A 20,500-nucleotide genomic window follows, 5' to 3' on the forward strand; every position below is an offset into this window, starting at 1 on the left:
CACTGCTGCAACTCATTTGAGCAAGGAAACTACAATCAGTGTTCCCACACAAAGAGCATCCTAGAGACCCCCTGACCACATTAATCCCCCTCTGTGCATGACAAACATATATTTGCAAATTGTCAATCTGTATTCAACTTCGTTTTAACAGAACTGGATCTCTTAAAATAATCTCGGATCATTAATTTCTAGGATAGGATAATTTAATTGTAATATTTAATTCACAACAGTAGATCAGAGATGGGTCAGGTGACACTGTGACGTAACAAAGGTGACAACAGCATTCTGAACTCACTTTCGAAATCGTTTGAGGAAGTCTTGTTGACTGCTTCTTTAAATCGAAAGTGTTTCACATAATCTTTTGAGGAAGTTTGTTGATTTGCTTCTTTAAATCGAGTTTCAAATAATCGTTGCAACTGTTGTTGTGTTTAATTATTATTTTATTTATTCTGCATTATGGCACGGAGAGCCAAAGGTCAGTAACTCAATTTCCTACTAAATATTCTGGTTTTATCTGTATATATAAATATACATATAAAATGTGTCGTGCATAAAGAGGAAACATGTGCTTATATACACTTTGGAAAAGCGACATAAATTAACAAAATCTTCTTATGATGTATTTTACAGAGCGGATGGATCAAACTGAAATGCGTAAGTTAAAAATCATATTTACATTGTCATGAGATTCTCATTCAAACCATATTTACATAATAATAATTGTTATCTATATCACACTTTTCCCTTCTCTGTCTCTTGTGTTCTAACAGATCCGCTCATAAATAGAGATGGTAAGAAACTTAATTTATCTCCTACATTTCCTGATTTAAAGAGTCAGATAAGAACAATATGGTTTTTTTTCTTCTGCACACTTCTTCACATGACTCGCGTCAACTGAAGTCTATGGAGTGACGCGTTGTATTTGACGCTGGCGTTAAGCGATGCGTTGAAGCGCTGAGGCGAGTCGTGCAATAGAAGCGTCGAAATGGAAATCAACTCTAATTTGTTTGTGATTAATTAGACATATTTACATAGGCCGACAATACTTTAATAATTAATGTGTATTTAATAGTACACATACACACACACACACACACACACACACACACATATATATATATATATATAAACTTTGTCCTCATTATGTTTTGTTATATTTGGATGTATTTGTATTAAGTGTATTGTCTGTAAATGAAGAGCATCTTTTACTTCTATACTCTTGAACTCTAGGCTAGTAAAAGTTGATCTTCATTTACAAACATCCAAATATAATAGAAACATAATGAGGCTTGTGAATGTGGCTTAACTACATGCAATTTCTCTCACAGAAGACGATGAGGAGACAGATATGGACTCTAGAGCACATGCAGGTCTGTCAACTGCAGGGGACAACCAGGAACGTCCTCCAAGGACTTCAGCCCGCCATGGGAATAACATGTATGTATTTATTATAATACACAGAAGCCAGCCCATAAAAACATCTTTACTGGTTGCTGACTGCATCTAGCATCTCCTTTTGAAACTATTTAGGTGTTAGCATTTCCATCCAGGGTTCAGTTGTGTGTTTGTGTGTGTGCGTGTGTGTGTGAGTGTGTGTGTGTTTGTGTGTGTGCGTGTGTGTGTGTGTGTGCGTGTATTTATCACTTTGTGGGGACCAAATGTCCCCATAAGGATAGTAAAACCCGAAATGTTTGACCTTGTGGGGACATTTTGTTGGTCCCCATGAGGAAAACAGCTTATAAATCATACTAAATTATGTTTTTTGAAAATGTAAAAATGCAGAATGTTTTCTGTGAGGGTTAGGTTTAGGGGTAGGGTTAGGTTTAGGGGTAGGGTTAGGTTTAGGTGATAGAATATAAAGTTTGTACAGTATAAAAACCATTATGTCTATGGAAAGTCCCCATAAAACATGGAAACACAACAAGTGTGTGTGTGTGTGTGTGTTTTACATACATATAACAACTCATTAAAAGGCTCCGGGCGGTCAATAGAAAATGGAAATAGAAAAACAAGACAAACAGGATTTAAAAACTTGTCTAATGTCTTTTTTAGGGTTGAGTTTTAATAAATAAATAAATCCTTAGATTTACAGTAAAATACTGGCAGCAATTTCACCATCAATTTACTGCAAATATACAGCACACTTAATGTAAAGCTCAAATGCAGCTTTTTACTGTATTGATCAACAGCGACTGTTTTTCAAAGTCATAATATTTTTCAGCAATTCTACTCAAGTGAATTATTTCTTCAGTAGCAGTAATTTTATTTAAGTAAAATTTTAATTCAAATGACTTTATGTGTAATCAGAGGATCCTCTAAATGATATGTAGTAATGCAATGTGTTTTATGCATGTTATTATATAATAACTTTGTTTTCACAGATGGAACAGATGAAGATAGACACTCAAAAGTCTCCACTGAAAGGTTTAGATTAATAGTGCTTGGAGGTGATGTTGCTCTCATGAATCAAGCGTGTAATATCCTCATCGGTAACAGACAGGAACGGGATAACAGTCATTTCAAAACATGTGATCTTAGGGAGGGTCAGGTTAATGGACGAACGATATCTGTGTTAAACACTTCTTCCAATTGGCTAGAACGGTTGAAAGGACGTTTTTTTTTCAATAGCAAAGTCGAGTCTATAAGAAAGGAAATGGAGGCCTGTGAACCTCTGGTCTTTCCAGGACCTCATGCTTTTCTGCTGGTGCTTAGAGATGAGCATAACTCTGGTAAAGAGCATCGTCTTTTAAAAGCTCTTAGTAAAGTGTTCGGAGAGAATGCTTTAGACTACAGTTTCACGTTATTTTTGAATGATGTTAATCAAAGTGCTGCAGGTAGAAATCGCAGTGTCACAATGTGTAGAAACAATTACCACATTCTAAAGAACACTGATGAAAGTGTTGAAGAGTTACTCCAATATATGACAAGAATGAAATCTGGAAAGGATTTTTTCACAAATGATTTAGACTACTTTAAAGAAGCAAAACGTTATTTTCAAATAGAGTTTGAAGCTGAGAAAAAACTGACCAAAGAAGAAGTAGAAAAGAAAGAGAAACAAATGGAAATCGAGCATGCAAAGACATTGAGGGAATTGAAAGAGGCTCGTAGAAATGTGACACTTTTAACAGAAAAGTTGAATGCTCTCCAGCAGAGTGAACTGAAAGCCTCCAGAGTGCTTCAAAAAACTGTAGAGCAGTTCAATGCCAGTGTGCAGAAGGTAGAGAAGTATTGGAGTGATGCACCAGGTCAGAAAACATTTCCTCATGCAGAAATGCAGTCAGAAAGTAAGCTAACACAGAGACCACAAACCATAAAAAAACAATCCCATGAGAAAGAGAGAGATCTGGAAAGAAGAGAGATGTTACTGGAGGCCAGAGAAAGAGAACTGTCCCAGAGAGAAGCCCGTTTCAGAGGAAGATCAGACTATGAACAGTACAGCAGCATGGACCTCGCTAGTTGTAAGTATTTAGACTATTCATAATTTTGTACTCACTGTGCAGACATTAATATCAACTAAACTAAGAATTAATGGATTTTAACACAGATCATCAGATGTATCTGTATCCACAGTAATTATTGTGTTAGAAAGTGCCTTTTCAGTTAGGACTGGGCGCTGCTGTAACTGAAATTTTGCTTAACCCTTGAATCATCACATTGGACTTTTCAGCACCCATAGGTTTCTTTAAGGGGACTGACTAGAGTTGATTGAAAACAAGATTGTGTGTCCATAATCCCATGTCCAGCTGTAATGTGCCTCATTGTTTAATTCATAGCATCTGAACACAAAGATGAAAGCGAGGGCGAGACGGAGGAAATTTCACAAGCCAGTGGATCAAAAAAGTTTGAAAGCTCAAAACGAGTGAGAAGAAACAGCAAGGAACTAGATCCACCCAACTGTAAGAATTATCATCAATCCTACATTTTGTGTCATGTACAGAATCAGATCATTTTGTTTTGATATAGTGTATAAATGAATCTCCTTCAAAAGTGTTATAAGATCATACTAGAGATGGTTCAGTGCTAATAATTAAATTACTGTAAAGGTGATCAAAATAATAAGCACAGACTGAAAAATAACAAGCATGAATCAAAAATATATAAACATTTAAAATATGCTGCAAAAAACAACCAAATTATAAAAAATTTAAGCAGATATTAAACAGGACTGAAACCGGAGCATGAACTGGGGAGAAACATTAACAACCGACAAAGGAGAACAGAAAAACGGGGCATTATATACATGAGGGATAATTATGTAAATGACACACAGGTGAAAACAATTGGGAACTGCTGGAAGTGATCAGAGCAGGGGATAATGGGAAGTGTAATCCCAGGGGAACAGATGACAGGGGTAAAACACAGGGCAGACAACAGTGAATCATAACAGCCCCCTTAACGGGTGGCTCCTCATGCCCAAGGAGGGCAGGAAGGGGAGGCAGGGCCAAAATGGAGTCTGAGAACAAAGAGTCCAGAGCAGATCGAGCAGACGGTCAGAGGACCCAGGAGACCAGGTCAGCTCAGGCAGACGACCATGGGACCAAGGAAGCCAGGGAGATCAGGCAGATGCCCATGAAACCCAGAAGACAAGAGCTGATCAGGCAGATGGCCAGGAGACAGAGAAGACCAGAGCTGATCAGGCAGACGGCCAGGAGACCCATAAGACCAGAGCAGATCAGATCAGGCAGATGACCAGAAGACCCGGAAGACCAGAGCAGACCAGATCAGACCGATGGCTAGGAGACATGAGTAGTCTTGGGAGTGACCTCTGTGGTCGTGGCATGGACAGAGTCTCGGAAGCAACCTCTGTGATCGTTAGCTTGGTCTGAGTCTCGGGAATGACCTCTGTGGTTGTGAGCGTAGACAGAGAATCGGAGACGACCTCTGTGGTCGTGAACATGGGCATAGTCTCAGGAACGACCTCTGTGGTCGTAGGCATCGACATAGTCTTGGGAGTGACCTCTGGGGTTGTGAACACTGGCAGAGACTTGGAAACGACCTCTGTGGTTGTGAACACTGGCAGAGATTTGGAAACGACCTCTGTGATCGGGAACACTGGTAGAGACTTGGAAACGACCTCTGTGGTTGTGAACACTGGCAGAGACTTGGAAATGACCTCCATGTTCGTGAACATGGGCATAGTCTCAGGAACGACCTCTGTGGTCGTAGGCATCAACATAGTCTCGGGAGTGACCTCTGTGGTCGTGTGCATGGACAGAGACTCGGAGATGACCTCTGTGGTCATGAACACTTGTAGAGACTTGGAAACGACCTCTGTGGATGTGGGCATGAACAATATATTTGTCCACTTACCAAGTATATTAGGCCACTTAATACCTGAGGGGCCCCAGACCCCGAGGATGTGTACAGGAGTGGGCAGGGATGTCCAAAAACAGAGTATTTGTCCACTTACCAAGATTATTATGCCACTTCATCATGTGCAATGTATTTAATGGCCGCCAAAGACAAGGTTTATGGACATTTAATTTAAATGAATTTAATTATTATTTAAAATAACTATTATTGATTTGAACACAGGGCATACAAATGAAAAAATATACATAACTTTTCATTCAAAATGATGTATAACAAACATAAAATAGGACTGACCACAATGGTCAATGGAATGTATTTGGATGCAATTAAATACATTTCAGATTTGACCTTCCTGTTTGACTTGATGTCCTGAGGACTTGATGTCAACAAACCATGTCTTTGACACCAATTCATTGAATGCGAGATGGTCCCTTGTGCAATGTATATAATGGGTTTTGATTACCTGGTTGATGGACATACCTTTGTATAATGTGCATGATAAAAATATTGACTAAAAACATATTAGCTATATGACTCCCCCTGAACAGTATGCACCCTTTAAAACCTAAAAAAAAATCAACTGTCCACCAACCATGTATATGTTTCTAATGTATACATTGCAGGTGGGATCTCCATATCTCAGAGTTGGGACCACTTAGAGACTTAAAATCTGCACATAAAAATATACATCCATAAAAGCACTTGAGATGACCTTGTGGGATGCTAGGGTGCTGCCCGGTACCAATCGTGGTGATGTATGGCTTCAGGGGACACTCTGGGGCCAAAGGCATGTAAAAGCACTTTTTACTTGGTAAAAGGCCAAATACTGGGTTTATGGACAAGAGTAAGACCACAGAGGAGGACTACTAGGTAAGTGGGCACAATACTGCATCTGTGAACGTGAGGAAGACTACAGAGGATGAATACTGGGAACATGAGGAAGAGTTTGGGGAGACTATAGGGTAAGGGTATCTATGTCCCCATGGACAATACATGGCAAGGGGGATTGCACCGGAGTGCCCAGGGTAGAGCGTGAAACCCCCTACAGGCGTCCAAAGAGAGAGTTTGGGACCTAACTCGATCTTATCTCGGTATGTCCAGATCGTCATATAGCTACTAGGCAAACAGGATACAAAAATCACGATATGATCCCTCGCACCATGTAGGCGGCAAATGGCAATATATTTGAATGGCCGTTTGTACAGAAACCATGTACATGCCCTTACTTTGGTACAGGCCAAAGGTGTGGGGACCACAGACAAGGAGAAGGAATGGTTGAAAATGTCCATTATACACCAGCCAGTTGGTTTGTGCACGCTCTGATGACATGGCCATAAATGCTCTCTGGACCCGCGGCTTTACGGATATTCAGACGTCGGAAGACTGAGAGTGAACTAACCTCTGTAGCTCTGGCCACGTGAGTTCTCTCTGCGAGGGCAGTGTTATTTCCCTCGAAATGAGCATAAATTGTTAAGCTCATTCGGGACAAGGTTCAGTGGTTCATGGCAGAGTTTTTATTGCCTTTGAAGTCTGTGATGATATTAATTCCCTGCCACATGCAACTAGAATCGGTGGTGTTGAACTGTCCTTCAATCTTGTCCCTGTACTGGCATTTGGCTGCTCTGATAGTTTTGCGGAGGGCATAACTGGCTTGTTTATGCTCCTCCGCATTCCCATAATTAAAAGCAGAGGTCCGTGCATTAAGTGCCGCAAGAGCGTTGCTATTAATGTACAGTTTTTGGTTTGGGTAGATCTGTATATTTTTGACTAAGTTATCTACGCACTTCCTGATGAAACACGTTACGCAGAGACAGACCGGAACATCTCCCAGTCCGCATGATAAAACATCATGTAGCAAAGAATCTGATTGGTCCGACCAGCACTTGATCGTTCTTCTTGTTTCAGTTTCTGCCTGTAACGGGCAGAAGCAGAACGGAAGGGTGGTCCGACTCCCTTCAAGAACTGTACACTAGAGTGAGGAAAAGAGCTGTAAAAATAACTCATTTATTATTATCTCTGTCTTGTTGTATTGTTTGTGCACTGGACGCTTCTGTCACCAAGACAGATTCCTAGTATGTGTAATAATACTTGGCACTAAAGTTGATTCTGACTCTGTGGAAATAAACTAGTTCAAAGCCACAACAACAGCAACAACAATTATACATTTTATTTTATGCTTTGATTGTTTTTTTCTTCTTTTTCAGTTTCCTGGACTGAAAATCCCTGTTAGACTTGGTACTGACTTGCACTTTAGTAACATCACAGAGTATTTGTCTCTGAATGTCAGCCAAAGCTGATGTTTGTACTGTAGCTGATTTGTTTACTGTAGATGTTTTCAGTGATGATATTTTGTTGTTATAGCTTTATAAGAACAACTCGACATGTGTTCTGATTATGAGGCAAATGTACAGTATTTTAAATGATGGTTAAAACATCTAAAATATGTTTTTGAGAGTTTTGAACCTTGAGCTAAATTAAGTGTTTATACAGTTGACTGTAATGTGCTTTTGTTATAGACTGACAGCAAAATTGAAACGTTTATGTATTATAATTATGTATTATGAGTCACACTGACTCTTCTGGGCAATAAAGATATTACTTGAAAGTTGCTATATTAGATAATTTACAGTTTAATCACTTATACTGACTCCTACTACCAAAATCTGTTTAGGAAGACAGATATACCAGACAATAAAGATGTTGAATTAAACTCTTGAACTGTATTTCTGTATACCACTTAATTGCCCCATTGGATAGGCAAATATTATATAGATTTGTTTATAGTTTTCTACTTCTTGTATATCATTTATATTATTCTTCCTTAGACATGGAACATGGTGACATCTTGGTAACACCTTAGCACTTAACTGAAATGAGGGGGTCTTTCATAAAAAGTTTAAATTTGGTTAAATGTGGAATAACTAGCATCCCATTGTGTATTACTGGTTTTAATCTTTTGGCATATATGGAAGCAAATAGATTCAGCAAAGTAAGCGGTCGCCAATTTTCGATCAAGGAAGCATCTTTATCTGGTTTAGGATAAGAGAAATCACTTCCTGTTTCATTGTTGGAGTCATTGCATCATTCTCTACACATTCCTGAACCATTAATAGAAAAGGTTTCTCTAACAGTTCCCAAAACTGCATAAAAATGTGGGCTTACTTTATCAGAACCAGGCGATTTTCCTTTTTTCATTGACTTCATCGCATCTTTAATTTCTTGTAAAGTGACTAGTTTTTATAAAAATGTATATTCTTCTTGTCACATCATTTTCTATCTCTTTAAGGTTTTTAGAAATTGAACCATTCATTTGCAGCATTGAAATATTTTCTCTTTTGAAATTCCCTTTTTTCAAGTGTGAAGAAAAAGCTCGAATTTGATTCTCCTTCCTCAATCCATTTCGCTCTTGATCTCACAAAAGCTCCTTTAACATTTTCAATATATAACTGGTCTAATTCTAACGGCAATACTTTTAAGTGATTGACTTCCTCTACAGAAAGCTTCTCTTTTTTAATTAAAGAATCTACAACTTTAATTAAAGTTGTAGATTAGATCTACAACTTTCTGGCTTTAAATGTTAAATATTCCCATTTGCTGTTGTGAAGAAAGCTCATTATCTATACAAATCTCACCGATTAATCCCTTAATTTGGTCATTAAACGCCTCATCATTTAGGATATTATTATTAATTTTCCAATATCCACGGAGGGAACTCTTACCTTGTTCTGTTCGCAAATTTAACTCAATCAGCAAATGACCAGAGAATGGTGCATATTGATGAATAACCTCAGTCACATATTGCACTTTCAAATGAGAAATCAAAAAGAAGTTTATTCTTGATTTACGTGTAAGTAAAGTGTATTCCTTCGCATCAGGATTATAATAACCCCATGCATCTGTTACTTCTGGTCACACAAATCAGAAATAAGATTGTTATTAGAGCTCATCCTGGGAGGGTATCTATCAATAATGTTACTGTATACCTCATTGAAGTCCCCCGCTACTGTAACGTTTGAAGGAAGAAAGTGAAGAAGGCTGGATCCATGTGCGGCTAGTGTTTTTAATGAAACTGTAAATAAATAGAAATAACAGGTAGACACTGGAACAAACCAAACATCCACGATGGGAAACTGAAATCTTAAGAAGAGCAAACATGAACACAGGTGAGGCACAGGGTCAAAAACACATACAACAACTGACAACCAATGATACAAACAACAAGACTTAAATACACAAAGGGTAATGACACACAGGTGAGAACAATGAAGTGCTGTTGGCAGGGAATTATGGGAAGTGTAGTCCGGGAGAGATGACAAGTGAGAAACACAGGGCAGACAACAGGGGATCATGACAGCTACACTGTAAACACAAATAAGTTACCAGAACTCGAAATTGAGGCAATCGAAAAATGTTATGGACATTTTCCAGAACTTAAAAGGTTGGATGACTTGCACCTTACTTGTACCTTTTGATAACAGTTCAATTAAAGTGCTCATTTAGCTCAACTCAAATATTTGCAGTTATTATGACTTAAAGTTTTGAGTTTTAAAACCACTGGAATACGTTCACAGAACTTTAAAAAATAAGTACACAAACACACCATTTTATGTTAAACAAACTCAATGTTTATTAGTTTGTGTTGTCATTGTTTTAAGTACACATTAGTCAAATACGTTGAATTTGTTTACTTACAAATATGTAAAAATTAAAATTTTGCCTCAATTAGATTGAGTTGAACTAACTTAATATATTTAAAAGTCATGAACATCTGCTATTGAACAATATTTTCTTGCCCGCTCCCTTTTAGCACACTGCAATGTTAAAATAAATAGAAAAAAAAAAAAAAATTATAATAATAATACTTAAATAAATTGTAGAGCTCCAAGAAGTAGATTAACTATTTATTTGCAAACTAAATTTATTCATAAGAAAAGCCTGCTGGTATTTACTCTTAAGTTCTTCGATTTTCCCCCGCAAAAATAAAACAAAACCTCAAAACATTGTGGCCATATATATATTACATATTATGAATGAAGCATTATCCAGTTTGACGACAAGAATAACAAATCTCCCATCAGTAAACTCAACTCCAGAGTATTTCCTTTGAATTTATTGACTAAAGCCGTGAGCAGGGGCGGATCTACCAGGGTGGCATAGGGTGGCAAATGCCACCATAAAAGAATACCTTGCCACCCCAAGAATTCAAAGTTATGACCAATTTGACAATTTATGAGCGGGAATCTCCAATGTCCGACTGCACTGAATGCAGCACAAGATGGCGCCAGAGCGGCAAGAGACTGATCAGTTTGGAAAAATGTGTGTTCTGAGTAAACATTTAAAGCGATGTCCAGTACCTCATTTGAGTGCCGTGACCGATTTATTTCCACAGTGTATTTATGCTTACTTTAGTACAGCTCAGTCCAGAGATCTTCATGTGTAAGTTTTACTTTGTATAGTTTCTTCTTGTACAAATGCTGCATGTGTTTGCTTCCCCTCTCACACATCTGCCTGTCATCACCTGTGTCTTACCTTAATGCCTTTCCGGTGATAATGTCCTTACTTCAATCATACTTCTATGTCCTATTAGTGAGATCACATTGTCTGGTCACTTATTCCTAATATGAACATGAAACCTCAAATGCAAGACATTGATTGCATGAGATTAAGTTTGTCTGTATGAGTTTGTAAATGGCAGCCTGTGCCCTTTTGTAGTGTGTACATACTATTTCTCATCAAACTGTGATAAACGTGATTAAATTAAGTATATAAGTCTGCCATATGTTGCCACCCCTCAAAAATTCCTGCCCCCTCTCGCCACCCCATAAATATTTGTCTAGATCCGCCCCTGGCCGTGACTAAAATAAGCACCACCCCCAAATCTAACATCACTATCACAGGAATGAGTTTCTTGTAGTAATATATTAAGTCAGTATTTGTTCTTCTGCACTACATAAATAAGGCTTTGAGTCTTTTATGCCGTTTCGCGCACTTTTTTTTAATTTATTTTTATTATTATTTTTTATTAAGCAAACATCAAAAATATTACAACAAAATGGCATTAAATTTACAATCAGCTTACATCTACCATGGGCTGACACACAAAACATTCATATAATAAAAGACAAAAAATAAACCAAATAAACCAATTATTTAAAATTATTTTGGCCTTTTTTAACTTATCTATAAAATGAACTTCCATGCATCTCTCTGTATTTGTCATATACTGTAATACCTACATATTTAATTGTATCCTTAACAGGGATGCCATTGATTAATGTAAGGTCACAGTGATGAATGGACATCAGCTCGCATTTGGACATATTTAATTGAAGATTAATAATTTATTTGAAGAAAATAATTCAATTAAAGAGATAGAAAGAGAAATCTGACCTGCGTCCTGTAAAAATAAAGTGGTATCATCTGCTAATTGATTAATTCCAATTATTTCCCCAAACACCTTCAATTTTTTAACACTCGAGTCATGAATAACTAAAGAGGCAAGCATATCTGTTGCAAGAATAAATAAAAGAGGAGAAAGGGGACAACCTTGTCTTATACCACGTCCAATTGAAAACCTTTGAGACGTACCAAATGGAAGAGATATTGAACTATTCATATCCAAATAAATCATCCTTATAATGTTCACAAATCTATCTCCAAAACCAAAAGACTGTAAGGTTTGGAACAAAAAGGAGTGCTCTAACATATCAAATGCTTTTCTAAAATCTACAAATAAAATAAAACCCTCATCCTCTATCCAATCACTATAATCCAGCAAATCAAAGATCAATCTAATGATATTATGAATGGAGCGACCTGCTAAGAATCCTGACTGAGATTAATTTATTATATTATTTATACATTTTTTGAGTCTGTCTGCAAATATGTGTGCAAATATTTTATAATCTGTATTTAACAAAGTTATCGGACGCAAATTATCTATAACCCTGGAGTCTTTACCAGGTTTGGGTAGTAAAGTAATTAACACTTGATTTTGAGTGGGGCTCAATAGACTCTACGAAAGCCTTAAACAAATTTGAGGTTAATCCATCCGGACCTGGAGATTTATTTAATTAAGATTTTGCATAGCCTCATCCATTTCTTCTATTCACAAGACCTCATCACAAAGATCTCTAAAGTCCACATCAATGCGAGGAATAAGCGGTTGTAATCTTCCAAAAAACACATTACAGTGTGCTTGTGAAAAATTATATATATATATAAATCCTTATAAAATTGTAAGATTTCTCTGCTTATGGATTTTGGGTCCGTAATTTCAATTTCATCAATCAACACGGAAAATGTAGCATTTTTAGCTTGCCTTGTTTTTCAAGTCTATAGAAAAAAGAGGTTCGCGCACTTTTTAAGGCGCCATAGCGATTATATATGACGTCATAAAAAAATACGATTTATTATAAACGCGATATAAACCACACAACGTGGGCCTAATTAAGGCCTAATAAATTTGACTAAAATATTACTAAAAAATGTTTTTGAATGGCACAGATGCAATATGACCTGGTCCTTTCAGTTTCAAAAGCGATCGCGGAAGTTTATTCCTCCGATCACTGCATGTTTTTATCAGTTACGCTTCTTTTTGATTTTGTCCCAACATTTGAATCTTTTGAATTTGAATTGCCACCAAAATGCTCCGGAGACGTAAGGGTGAGTGACACTATTCATACAGAATTCTGTCACGTTTGGTAAAATTTAGGAAGGTGAAAACTCATGTTATGATCATTGCTTTTATTGTTCATATAATATTCATTATTTTGTATTTTACAGGACCAACTGACGAAGCTGAAATGCGTAAGTTAATATACGCTATAGTAGTCAATTCAACAGAATAATGTTGTTTCTCTTTCTACAGGCCATTTTTGTTTGTATAGTTATGTTCACAATACACAGCATTTTAAAACAGCTTTACATAAGGTCGTGCCTTGATGTCTTTAAGCCTCTGTTGAAATTATACATACAAATATAAAACTAATTTATTTTCTCAAATTCTTTATACAGTTATACCCAGGAATTATGGTAAGTCATTTGGATCATACATGCATACATTTCCAAAATTTGCTTGAGGGTTTTATTTGATCTAGAACATACATTTATATGAATTGTTTGGAATTGTATTATGAAATAACAGAAGGATGGTATGATGATGGTAAGCTAATATAACCTATAGCATTAGGAAAGGGCTAAACACTAGATTAATGTGTATGCATGCAACATTGCATTTTGAAACATCTCTTGATCACTTGTTCTTATAAGAGAGAGGTGATCTTTAGATAAACTAGAGTACTGAATCATAAGAGGTACCTTTATTTTCACCAATAGGAGAAGATGGCGATACAGAACATGGTAAGTCATCCTTACTCATCTCTATTTAAAAAAAATAACTGATTTTTTTATTTTTTCTATATGTTGTTTCAAAAATAGAGTTTATAAAAATAAAATGTATATAAATATAGTATATATGGGCCAACAGGAAAATTCTCACTGTTATTGTATTGTTATATTGAAAGCACTGTGGGACGAGGATAGTTATATAATGCATCTTGTGTTCCACAGACTTTATTTACATGTTATTTACATGTTATTTACATGTAACAATGGTAACACTTTACAGTAAGGTTCCATTTCTTTACATGAACTAACAATGAACAATACTTTTACAGCATTTATTACTTTTGTTAATGTTAATTTCAACGTATACTAACACATTTTTTAAATCAAAAGTTGTATTTTTAATATTAGTAAATGTTCTATGAACCAGGGATTAAAAACGGTTCAAGGGACAAAAATTAAATCCCAAAACGATTTTTTTTTTTTTGCTGACTGTAACTGAAAACCAGAACAAAGGGATTTTCAATTGTTCCGGAGTAAAAACGTTATTTTTAAATGCTGGTAACTGGTTATAGCTGGTTAATTATGTTCCGATATTTTTTCCTGACACTAAATGTAAATGTTTTGAAATACACTACTTCATGTTCCACAAAAAATTTAAACATGTGCTTTGATGAAGGAAACGTCTAGGTTACTAGTGTAACCCTCAATTGTCGTGACACAAGGGGCTTCTTTCGAGAGCCTAGGATACCTTTGAATATGAGAAAAGGCCAATGAAAAATTGGCGAACAGAATTTGCATGTCCCGCCCCCGGACATACGTGTATAAAAGGCGGGGTGCATCTGTTCAGTCAGGTTCTGCACTGAGGAGCTGAGAATAAGGTTCGGCCATTACAGTGGCTTGGTACAGTGTTGTGGCAAGGGGGACCTTCATCAGGGAACGGGGGTTACACTAGTAACCTAGACATTCCCCTTCTGTCACTCACTCGACATTGTGTCGATTGTAGTGACACAAGGGGCCCCATTCAATAACGGCACTTCCACTGAACCGTGTTACATGATCTGATGATGCAGGTGCAAGCAAGCGGTTGCGTGCCAAAGGACCATGGGCATCAGACTGCACATAACCTACCCCAATGCCCCACTAAGACATCATATTGTTTTTAGGTTCCTGGCATCCGACCAAGGTAAACAAACAGTTATTCCGGCCCCCAACTCACGCCATTGGTTAAGTCATTAGCTGGGTTTCCATCCAACTTTTTTATGCACATTTTGAAATTGCACATAAGAAATCCTGAATGGAAATGTTTGACTTGAGAATAAAGTAAAATAAACAAGTTTTGCATTAGTTAAAATTTCCATTAAGGTGAACATTTCGCAAAATGTATTTTGACCATTCGTGCACGTGTTATGAGTGTGCGACAACTTGATGTGACTGGCCCAACGAAAGATAAGACCTTGGCACACAATTTTTCAAACATAGCCCTCGACATTTATAAATGTTTCGTTAAAGTGGGTCCTCACAATCCGCCAGAACAGTTTTGAGCGTGGGCACTCCCAGGTACTCTCAGCTTTAAAAACAGAGCAGACAGATGCATAAACATAAAGGATGTTAGGCACAACTCGCAGTTTAATGACTGTATTCACAATACATCTTAACGCCTTATTTTGCATAATACAATTATTTGCATTTTAAACCATTAAAGACACTTTTAAACATTAATCAGCATGCAGCTATCTGTTTAGTAATTGTATTTAAATCATGTGCTTTATGAACCATTGTGATTTAGTGCTTTTAATCATTTGTGATCTCACTTACTTTTATCCTTTTTAGCAGATGGAACATTCACACGAGAAGCAGGACAATCCACTGACTCCATTAAAAGATTTCGATTTATAGTGCTTGGAGGTGATAGCTTGCTAATGAATAAAGTGTCTGAATTCATCCTTGGGGAAAGACAATCAGGGCAGAGGACCCGTTCTGGAATATGTGAGTTAAGAGAGGGTCATGTTCGAGAATGTCATGTGTCAGTGGTGACAACTCCAGTCAGCTGGTTGGAACGCTTGCAGTCCTGCTGGTTTTTCAGCAATGCAATTTCATTGAAACCTGAAATGGAGTTTAGTGAATCACTGGTCTTCCCTGGGCCACATGCGTTTCTGTTAGTCGTAAGGCACAACACTGGTAAAGAGCATTACCTTTTAAATGCAATTTGTGAAGTGTTTGGCAAGGCGGTTCTAGACTACAGTATGGTGCTGTTCATCGGTGAATCTCATCGTACAGAAGATAATCCCTGTGTCCGAACATGTGGTAACAGGCAACACATATTAACTGAGCAAAATGTTGACGCACTTTTTGTAAAAGTGGAGCAAATGATACATAGTAAAAAAAGTCATTTTTTTATTAATCATTTTGAGCTTTATAAAAAGGTTTCAAATCATCTTCAGATGGAATTTAAGGAAAAGGAGAGTGAACTACAGATGGAAATTAGAGATCTTAAAACAGAGCATGAAAAGGAAGTTAACAACCTGAAAATTGATTTTAGAAACAGGGAAAAATATCTACAAAAGAAATTGGCTGATTCACAGCTCAATGAACAACACTTAAGGGAGGAATTGGATGCTTCCAGATACAGGGAAAGTCAATTAAAGAGTGACCTAGAAATGTCACAAAAGGAGATGAAGGTGTGCACAACGCTAACGGTTCTACCGATCAGCGGACATCCAAAGACTGCACAAGGACTGCAAGACAACCTGTTAAGAGGTATGTTTAGTAACACTGGAGAATGTTCGCACAATTATTGTACTATTGACGAAAAATTAAAACAACAGTCTGTTGTGTGAAATTACAACAGTATATGTACATTCTATTTGATAATATATAGTGGCCTTCATTTCCTGTAAGACAAGTAGAGAGAGAAAACGTCTTGGTTACTGTCATAACCTGATGGAGGGAACGAGACGTGTTGATGTAGTGACACTAGGGGTCGCCCTTGAGAGCCCCAACCACCTCCCAAGTCTTTGAGAAAAGGCCAACAAAGAATTTGCATGCCACTCCCCCAGACATATGGGTATAAGTAGAGGTGGTGTGCATTGTACTCATTCAGGCTTATTTACTGAGGAGCCGAGACAAGATCCGTCCGTTTCAGCGACTGGTACAGCTTGTGGCAAGAGGGACACAACGTCTCGTTTCCTCCATCAGGGAATGGAGGTTACGACAGTAACTGAGACATTCAGCTTTTGTCACTGACTCAACGTTGTGTCGATGTAGTGACACTAGGAGTCCCTATACAAAACGCAACAACAACTAAACCGTGTTACGTGAACTGCTGATGCAGGTGCAAGCAGGCTGTGTGTGCGTCTAAGCAGATGCACTCGGACTAAACTTAACCTCCCCTGATGCCCCACAAGATGTCATATAGCATATGAATTCCTCCACCAAATTCGTGAGCCAGGGTGTTAAGGAGGAAGAACATCCAGGTTTCACTCTCTGTGAACACGCATGTGAGAAAGAGCGTCTTTGCCTCATGGAGGGGAAAGGCGCTATATGCTAACGATACACCCGGCCAGCTCTCCTTTGCACCAAGCTTGCCTATTCGGACCTGATAAAATACGGGACGAAACTGACTCAACCTGGAGATCATAAAATCTTGTGAAGGTATTTGGTGTTGCCCAGCCCACTTCTCTGCATATGTCTGCTAGAGAGGTGCCATTGGCCAGTGCCCACGAGGATGCCACACTCCTAGTAAAGTGTGCTCATATACCTAACGGGGCGGGCATGGCCTGGGCGTGGTAGGCCAACACTATGGCATCCACGATCCAGTGGGTAAGCTTCTGTTTGGAGACAGATTTCCCTTTCCGCTGCCCGCCAAAGCAGACAAAGAGCTGCTCAGAACGTCTAAAGTTCTGCGTGTGATCCAAGTAGATGCGTAGAGCAGTGCATGATCACATGCAGAACTGAGATCGGACACAGCAACGACAAGGCTGGGTCTGCCTCCTCACACGGCAGCACTTGCAGGCTCACCATCTGATCCCTGAAAGGAGTTGTGGAATCTTGGATATATAGCTCAGTCTGGGTCTCAGGATCAAGTGAGAGTCCTCCTGACCGAACTCCAGAACACTTGCAGGTCCCAGACCCTCTTGATGTAAGTGATCACAGTCAGGAGGGTGGTCTTTAGTGACCTTTAGGGGGGCGTCGAGAGGAGCATGAGGTCCGAGGGCCAGTAGGGATGCTACTAGGATGAGTTGCTCCTTGTCCTCCCTGACCTTGCCCAGAGTCTGTGCAAGTAGGCTCACTGGGGGAAAAGCGTATTTGCACAGTGCGTCTGTCCCAAGGTGAGCACCCGTCAGGGAATACCGGGCAGTGGGAGGTCTCTCGGGAAGCAAACAGGTTTACCTGTGCATGCCGAATCGACTCCAGATCAGCTGAACCACCTGGGAGTCTCCACTCTCCACTGAGCGTTACCTGCCATGACAGCGCATCTGCTGTGGCGTTGAGGTGGCCAGGGATATGAGTGGCCTGCAGAGACCTGAGCCAATGCTGACTCCATAGGAGGAGATGATGGCCGAGTTGTGATTTTTCAGTGGCCTTTTCTCAAAGAATTGGGAGGTGGTCGGGGCTTTCAAGAGCGACCCCTAGTGTCACTACATCGACATAACTTCATGTGAGTGACACAAAGGGAACTACTGTATGCTTAATTTTTTTCTTATTCTTAAGTGTCTGAACACAAAAATGTTGGAGATGGGGAGATGGTGAGCAGCACTGAACATTCAAAAGCCAGTGGATCACTGGAGTCTGGAGGTTTGAAACCGGTGAGTCACCCAATAGTAAGAATTGTATAGTTAAACCAAGCTTGATTTAATTTGCAGAAAATGTTGATTTGCGGCTGTGGCTCAGGTGGTAGAGGGGATCGGCTACCAATCACAGGATTGGTGGTTCGATTCCCGGCCCACACGACTCTACATGCCGAAGTGTCCTTGGGCAAGACACTGAACCCCAAGTTGCTCCCAATGGCAGGCTAGCACCTTACATAGCAGCTCTGTTGCCATTGGTGTGTGAATGTGAGTGTGGATGGGTCATTGGGACACAGTGTAAAGCGCTTTGGTAACCTCTAAGGTTAAAAAAAGTGCTATATAAGTGCAGACCATTTAACATACAGTATAGCCCATATACTGTAAAGTAATCGTGGACTGTCAAAAGTGTTGTTTGAAAAATTTTATTTCCTTGCATCTTAAACTTAAATAGTGTACACTGATGTAACACTATGTCATTACTTCATTCCATTATTCTTCATTTTCTTCAATACAGTGACTGTGGAGCAGGTGTAATCTACAGCAGAGGAGCCCAAAACGTGACATGCTGGTAAACACAGGGGTTAAAGTTCATCTCCTTCCTCAGAAATCCTTGATGGATGTTTTCTATGAACTGTAAGACTCTAAACTGACTTGCGTTTCTGTGACGGAAACAAAAGTGAACTCTGTCCTGAGGCACTGAAACCAGGGTAGGCCACTTTTAGCCTAGTCTGCTGATATCAAATAGGTCAATAGGTTTTTTTTCACTAATGATAATCAAGTCTAATTATATTTTATTTGTATTCTCTGACCCTCAAGGCATGAGTATACTTTGGTTATCTGTGTTGCTGATCGCTCCACGCACAGTATATGCCAGATTTTCTTGACCCGCAATTCTGGGGGCGTGCCTACATCCTATATGCAGATAAGGTGTGGCCTGGGTATTTGGTTGCGGTCTAAGGCATGTGGTGAGTTGTGCGTGGATGCCGCGAAGAATAGCGTGAAGCCTCCACACGCACTATGTCTCCACGGTAACACGCTGATCAAGCCACAAGAAAAGATGCGCGAATTGACGGTCTCAGACGCGGAGGCAACTGAGATTCGTCCTCCGCCACCCGGATTGAGGCGAGTCACTACGCCACCACGAGGTCTTAGAGCGCATTGGGAATTGGGCGTTCCAAATTGGGGAGAAAAAAGAACATTAATTTGGCCAAGGGTACTTAGCAAACTATGTAGACTAATTAAAAGAACTATCTGGATACGATACGGTAGCATTGGTTGGCCTATCCAGGTAGGATAAGTCACTCCTCTCGAACGCATTAGTATTCGCTCGCGGTCAGAAGAGTATACTCAAAAAGGCAACATGGTCGGCCTGACATGATCTGATCAGGAACACAGAAAAACGAAGTATACCCAAGCCTTTAAATTTAAACAGATCTTGTTTTGCTGCTGTGCCTTCAAAAAGCACTCCCTTTACATGTGAAATGAGCAATGCTTCTCTGGCTCTGCTCACATGCACATGGTTTGCTGACTGGTTTTTAACTGCCTTTAATAAAAGACTCTTTGCAAAACTGCACTACATTGTGCAAAGTCATAACAGCACTTAAACATACCACTTTAACTTAAAAGTTGTACTGAAATGATAAGGGATTTTGTAAGCAAACAAACAAACATCATCATAGTTTTATCATTTAAAACTACAGTATACTATAAATCTATATGTCTATATAAGTCTGTATGTATACAGTATAACAAAGTAAAACTCCCTATTATATACAGAGCAGGTCTACAGGCTTTACAGTAATACCATACACAGCCAATGGCTTTGAAAGGCTAAAAGGTGTGGGGCTCAAGAGTAAGGGTCATTCCGAACTCACTTTTTGTGTCCTTGAGCAAGGCACTTAACTCCAGGTTGCTCCGGGGGGATTGTCCCTGTAATAAGTGCACTGTAAGTCGCTTTGGATAAAAGCATCTGCCAAATGCATAAATGTAAATGTTTGTTGCTAAATGAATGAAATATTCTAGATTTGATTTACTAAAAGATTCATATAGAA

General features: G+C 38.7%; 2 protein-coding genes and 1 long non-coding RNA gene across 3 annotated transcripts; all 3 read left to right on the top strand.

Moving 5' to 3' along the window:
- Positions 1 to 355: 355 nt before the first annotated feature.
- On the top strand, positions 356 to 1,431 carry LOC127628928 (uncharacterized). The gene is made up of 4 exons (XR_007968713.1): positions 356 to 475; positions 631 to 654; positions 771 to 791; positions 1,329 to 1,431. It is a non-coding gene; the product is annotated as an uncharacterized LOC127628928 (long non-coding RNA).
- Positions 1,432 to 2,383: 952 nt separating this feature from the next.
- Positions 2,384 to 7,873, top strand: LOC127629227 (GTPase IMAP family member 9-like). Its single transcript, XM_052106357.1, has 3 exons — positions 2,384 to 3,458; positions 3,774 to 3,896; positions 7,518 to 7,873. Exons 1-3 carry the CDS (start codon positions 2,462 to 2,464, stop codon positions 7,541 to 7,543), a joined length of 1,146 nt encoding a protein of 381 aa, XP_051962317.1. The 5' UTR covers positions 2,384 to 2,461; the 3' UTR covers positions 7,544 to 7,873.
- A 4,922-nt stretch (positions 7,874 to 12,795) lies between these two features.
- Positions 12,796 to 20,403, top strand: LOC127629223 (GTPase IMAP family member 4-like). Its single transcript, XM_052106352.1, has 8 exons — positions 12,796 to 12,978; positions 13,099 to 13,122; positions 13,330 to 13,347; positions 13,651 to 13,674; positions 14,733 to 14,845; positions 15,496 to 16,419; positions 18,373 to 18,467; positions 18,964 to 20,403. Exons 5-8 carry the CDS (start codon positions 14,764 to 14,766, stop codon positions 18,964 to 18,966), a joined length of 1,104 nt encoding a protein of 367 aa, XP_051962312.1. The 5' UTR covers positions 12,796 to 12,978; positions 13,099 to 13,122; positions 13,330 to 13,347; positions 13,651 to 13,674; positions 14,733 to 14,763; the 3' UTR covers positions 18,967 to 20,403.
- Positions 20,404 to 20,500: the final 97 nt, after the last annotated feature.

This window comes from Xyrauchen texanus, chromosome 35, assembly GCF_025860055.1.
Source record: "Xyrauchen texanus isolate HMW12.3.18 chromosome 35, RBS_HiC_50CHRs, whole genome shotgun sequence".
NCBI lineage: Eukaryota > Metazoa > Chordata > Actinopteri > Cypriniformes > Catostomidae > Xyrauchen > Xyrauchen texanus.